This window comes from Pipistrellus hanaki, assembly GCF_964339955.1.
Source record: "Pipistrellus hanaki genome assembly, chromosome: 4".
Classification (NCBI taxonomy): Eukaryota; Metazoa; Chordata; class Mammalia; order Chiroptera; family Vespertilionidae; genus Pipistrellus; species Pipistrellus hanaki.
This window is the reverse complement of record NC_140506.1, coordinates 48,802,664-48,808,663: the sequence shown is the minus strand read 5'-3', so window position 1 is coordinate 48,808,663 and position 6,000 is coordinate 48,802,664. Positions and strand designations below refer to the sequence as shown.

At 44.5% G+C, this 6,000-nt stretch overlaps 1 protein-coding gene across 1 annotated transcript in view; it reads left to right on the top strand.

The window, feature by feature from the left end:
- Positions 1–2,649: 2,649 nt before the first annotated feature.
- Positions 2,650–6,000, top strand: part of PCSK1 (proprotein convertase subtilisin/kexin type 1) — a 38,341-nt gene continuing 34,990 nt past the window's right edge. Inside the window, exon 1 of the mRNA XM_084881944.1 lies at positions 2,650–3,037. Coding sequence (XP_084738070.1) covers positions 2,858–3,037 — 180 coding nt within the window. The 5' untranslated portion in view covers positions 2,650–2,857. The remainder of the gene's footprint in view (positions 3,038–6,000) is intronic.

Below are 6,000 nucleotides of genomic sequence, written 5' to 3'. Positions count from 1 at the left end.
CTGTTTTATATGTAAATAATCAAATGAAACAAATGCTATTAAAACTAACTTGTCTCTTCTAGTTCATGATATAAATACAAAACTGATGGGCCTGGAGGTTATTATCATGACCCACACAGTAGGATAGGCTAGTTAGCCCTTAATTTGACAAAGTTAAGATGGATCCTACATTTAGCTGAAACCGCTTTGGCTCAGTGGTAGAGCATCGGTCTGTGGACTGAAAGGTCCCGGGTTTGATTCTGGTCAAGGTATGTACCTTGGTTGCGGGCACATCCCCAGTAGGGGGTGTGCAAGAGGCAGCTGATCGATGACTCTCGTCGATGTTTCTAACTCTCTCTATCCCTTTCTCTTCCTCTCTGTAAAAAATCAATAAAATATATTTTAAAAAAAAGATGGATCCTACATTTAAAGGTGCACCCCTAGCCTTAGTAAACATTCATTTCTTCTACATCCCAGAAACTGTGGCATATAATGTTCATCAGCTAAAATTCAAACAATTTCCAAATAAAGTACTCATATATATTGTTTGGATGGGGATAGTACCTTCTTAGTATGAGAAATAGTTTACCCTATTAAGTACATCAACCAAATGTTTATTCCAGCCTTGCACGGTGCTCCATTTAAGACAAATGTTTCATTAATGAGACCCTGGTCTCATTGTCAACACTCTGCCAAATTGATTTTCTCAAACAATAATAAGAAAGGGCAAATTTTTTCTGCTCTAACCTTGCCTACCTCTATTGAACATTTGCCACCATTTCTTTAGCTTTGCTAGCAGACAGCATCTGTCTACTGCGAAAATGAAACACCCTAGAGAGTTTGAGGCCACAATTCAGGCTGAGGCATGAAGGGGGGAAAAAAAGACAGTTTATGTAGCTATCAACACTCACACATGTGAATTTACAGAGCAGACAGAAGAGCCATCAGAGACCATTCTACAACATCTCATGTGAGTTAGATTATTGTGATACACGTAACTGCATCGCATGGCTCATTAGCATTGGCATTTTTTTTTTTGTTGTTAAGCTTTATGTTCAAAGAAATTATCAATGTAGTCCAAATTTCTGCAAGCATGGAGGCAACTGAATAATTAGAACTTCACAGCCGCGTTCTCCACCAAGTTTCATTTGCTGTCTGTAAAGGATATCTTTTGCTTCCTTTCTTCACAAGCTAACATGCCTTCTTTCCAATCTTATCCCTTTTCTTCTCTTTCTCTAAAATAGATTGCGCCCCCCGGCGGTTGGGAGTTAAAAAAAGAAAAGAAAAAAACAAACAAAAAACCCTTTCACATATATTTGATTCCTTGCAATTTTACTTTTGGGCTAAGTTCAATACGTTCCCGTGAGTTCCATGTAAGTAGTCACGATCATGAACCTAACCACACTTCTTCCTGCAGTCAAATCCCATTTTCTATTTCAAAGAGAAGAAAGGCGCAGGACAAAAGATAAACAGCTTGGCTCTAGCCAGTGGAGAAGGGCGGCAGTCTGGGCTCCAAAGGAAGGGAGGGCAGCTCCCACCACAAGTGCCTGTGGCGCTGTCCACTCATCGGTGCTGAAAATTACACACCAGGGCTTTCCCGGCCAGGTTCAACCTCCAGAATCGGAATAGGCTCTGCCACGGTAGACTAAACTCATTCCCTGGGGCGGGGATTCATTTGGACATTTGATAATTCTCTTTCCATGAAAAAAAAAATTCTTCCACAAGTAGACAATGTGCATTTTATAGGAAAGTAATGGCATAGTTTCAGTTCAAAACCAAAGTGAAGAGCTCTACTGAAGAAAAAATGGAAAGTTAGGAGTTAATGAAACCTGCTCTTTCTCTGCCCAGTCAACAGAACAGCATTTGGGTCCCTAGTTCCTTCCTGGTTTGTGAATAAAGAAATAATTTTCTTTTATAAAAAAAACAACATGTGCTTAATCATTTTTCCAATAAGCATTATAAAGTGAGTGATACTGGGCATTCCAATATGTAGAATAGAATTTTAGACTTTTTTTTTCTTTTCTTTTTTTTTACTGAGATTGAGAAACAGAGGAAAGAAAAAAGTAACCTTGTTCATTAAGATGGTTTGAATGGCTTAAATACATTTTTAAAAATATTGCTCTAACATTGTTTTCCAGACGTGCTCACTTTCTTAGGCAATTTAGATCAGAATCTGGGGAGTAGAAGCTTTTCTTCCACTGCCTTCCCAGCCCATGTCCCATTGGAAAGATTTAAACGCCCTGCTCTTTAGAGCAGGTGCTGATTGACATCCCCAGAATCATCATAAAAATCTTTCTCTCCACTCCCCCAAGAGATAATCAAATAAATATTTTAAAAAATGGACAGAAGGGAGGGAAAATGTACTGCATTCCCAGCCTTTGGTTCTTGACAGCTACATCAAATGGGGCACTTCTCTTGGAGAAGTGAAGGTGTTTCTTACAGCTACAGAATTTATGATCAGACAGAGACAGTGCTAACTGATTCCCAGCAAATGGTTCCTTCCTTTTCTTAATCCCTTAGCTGCTTATTTTAGCCTCTTCTCCACCCCGCCAGGAATACCATCTAGATCTGAGTCCAGGTAGATCTGACGTCAAGAGATGGCTTTCGTAGATTTGACGTGTAAACACTCATTTCCATTCCAGCGGGGAAGGGCTGGGGCTCCACTCAGCCGGAGACGAAAGAACTGCACTCAAGCGCTCGCCACCGCCCAGCCTCTCCTCGAGTCCATCCACTCTTCTCGCAGAGCAGCCGGGGTGAGAGGGGGTCCAGAGCCTGAGTGTGGAAAGAGCGAATCTCTCTGAATCTCTCTGGCTTTTCTCCTATCTTGCTTCTTCCCAGCTTCTGCCTCCCACATCTGTGGCAGCGAAGTGTGTGAGCCATGCAGCGAGGAGCCTGGACTCTGCAGTGCACCGCTTTCGCTCTCTTTTGCGCTTGGTGTGCATTGAGCATCGTGAAGGCGAGGAGGCAGTTTGTGAACGAATGGGCGGCGGAGATCCCCGGGGGACAGGAGGCAGCCTCGGCCATAGCGGAAGAGCTGGGCTACGACCTTTTGGGTCAGGTAAGAGTTTGCACTTTTCAAGAAACTTTCTGGGGTCCCAGGGGACGGGCGGGACTGGAGCGCTGTCTCCCAAGAGAGTAAGCTCCGGGCTGCACCCTTCTGAGCCCCCTGGCAAAGCGCAGGGAGCTTCTTCAGCTGTCGCCCCCGCGGGCTGGGAGCGAAAACGCTTGCATTATTTATTGTTTGGGCTGGGCGCAGCCAGGCTGAACGAAGCGGCTGCAGCTGGGTAGAGCTTATTCTGGCTGCTGCCCGTTCGGGAACTGACATCCGTTCCCGCACGGTTTGAAGAAAAAAAAAATCCCTCCACACTTACTCACCGAACTTGAGATGCACGCAAGCTCTTACCAGCAAAGCGCCCCCGGGAGAGGCAGTGCGCTCCGTCCCCTGGGACTCCGCCAGCCTGCGTCAGGAGCCGGCTGTTTCCTTCCTTTCAATATGGCAGCATCAGACCCACGTCCTGTTTGCAAGGGGCTAAACAGGCTTGGAGGTGTCCGCAGAAGCCTTTGGGGGCGCGTCTGGGGCGTGGGGAGAGCACCAGTGGCCGGGACTAGCAATCCAGAGGCCGGGGGCTCTCTAGGGGGCCTGGGGAGCTGGCGATGTGGGGAAAGATGGGTAAAAGATAGGGACCGACTGTTCACGACCGGGAAATTCACCGAAAACTTGCAAAGTCCGAGCTTCACAACTTTGCTTGGTCAGCAGCCCTCCTACCCCCACCCAAAGGGTCACACTTCAAAGCTGACTGTGGAGAAAGGATTTCTTTCTTTCCTGTTCCACCGTCAAATGCATAATAGCATCCCTGGGGGTTTCAGCTTGTGAGGGAAACTTGCCTCCAAGTGAGGACTGTGTTAATAGACAGCTGGGGGAGGGTGGGCGTGGGGGGCGGGGGAACAGGATGGGCTGCTTAGCTGCTTAATTCAGGGGAGAAAACCCCTGGATGTGAGTTCGAATCTAAGTGTTCCTTGGCTTAGACTCAAGCCCTCACCTCTTGGGAGTCGAGCGGAGGAGGAGGGAGTTGTAAAACATTTTGGCGCGGTTTTTTCTGGAGGTGGTGGCAGAGCTGTGCCCGAAGTCACAGATGAGTAATCTTCGTGGGCGTAGGCTACGGCATACAGCGAATACACCGGGGAACAGGCCTTCCCTTCGCCAGAAGCTTCGTGCTCCAACTCTATGAGCCAAACTGCCTTTGAAATGCCCAGCAGAGAAGTCAGTACACAGACCGACTTCTCTGTGTCCCCGCAGCAGACCAAAACTTGTGCTTCTGTTCACACCTTATTCTGTGCCAGGCTCCCTGTTAGGGGCTGAGGACTAGGAGGAAAAGACTCCCAAAAAAGTCAAGAATCTAGAGGAGACTGGTTTAGAAACAAATGGTAGTAATGGCATGTCATTGGTGTAATAATAGCTGTACCCAGAGTCTCCATCTTTGTGGATTGAAGTGGCAAGGGAATTGGGGAGGGGTGAAAGAGGAAGGTACAAAGGAGGAAACACTTGCACAGTGTTTAGGAAGAAGTCAGAGTCTGACAGGAAAGCATGATGAGACTGGAGAGGCACTCCAGACATCGAAAATCGCTTGTGGGAAACAGAGATACAAAGAAAGCTGCTCAGTAGTAATTTGGAAACTGCAAGGAACTGTATTTGAGTGAGTGAGTGTGTAGTGAGCAGAATAGTACTGGTGTGTATCAGGGACATTATGGAGATCTTGTGTGTCCTATAAGGATGGGGGGCAGACTCGGGGCTTAATCCTATAACCTTGGACAACTAAATAACACTGTAACTGTGAAAGGAGATTGTGGGAGAGAGCAAAAACTAATCCCTCTTCTTGTACTCACCTGTTAGCCCTGGGCATACATCCAAACCTGGACTATTCATTATAGGAATTGCCTTTCAAATTCACAAATACCAAAATTAAAAACACAATAAATCAGAATTCTTGGTTGGATCCTTAAGGAAGGAATGGCATAGTTACAAGCTTAAAAAAAAATAGTAGGAAAAACTATCTATATTTACACGTGATTTGCATATGCTATATTTTCTCTAGCCATTTTCAGTTAAAGTGGCATTACTAACAAATGTCTAAAACATAACAATTCTTTGTAAATAGCTAATAATGCTTTCCAGGTTCTGCTTATTTCTAATTTATTTCACTAAATTAGCTGAACTCCTTAAGGTCTCAGGATTGGGGGGTGAGCAAAACCAGTTTAATAGCAGAAATAGAGCGAAGCATTGGTGATCTTTCCTATAGCTGCTGTTATTCCTGCCCAACTCAATCTAGAACTTATAACAGATTTACTCCGTGAAGTTTAGGCTTTGAGCAGGGCCTAAGGATCTCTATTTAAAAATTTTCTAGGTGATACCCTGGCTGGTATGGCTCAGTTGTTTGGAGTGTCCTCTCATATACCAAAAAGTTATGGGTTTGATTCCTGGTCAAGACACATACCTGGGTTTCACGTTCTACCCTCAATCAGAGCAACCAATTGATATTCATCCTCTCTCCCTCCTTCCCTCCCTCCCTTCCACCTCTCTAAAATCAATAAGCATGTCTTTGGGTGAGGATTTTAAAAAATCATCTAGGTGTTGAGAACCACCAAATTACAGAATACAGTTCTTCTGAAATAACCCATTGCCAGTTATTTGTCTCTTAACTTAAAAAGAAATACAGGGTATTTAGCGAATTTGGTCGCTGCAAATTATGTACTGTTTTGAATAAAGGGACACTAGCTTAAAAGAATAATGAACATAGTTCTAAGTGAACCAAAGGTGTTGATAGTCACTCAAGGGAGTTGACACCTGCCCTAAATGTGGCATGTTGGCTTTTCCCCCAAAGCTGTAAACTAGTGGAAAATCTAATGGTCACTTCTAGTAGCTCGTAACAATTATCACTATGGAGTCAATGGCTATATTTGATAACAACAACAACAAATTGTTGCAAGTGAATGTGGCACTGACCATATATAGTATGTAAAGGG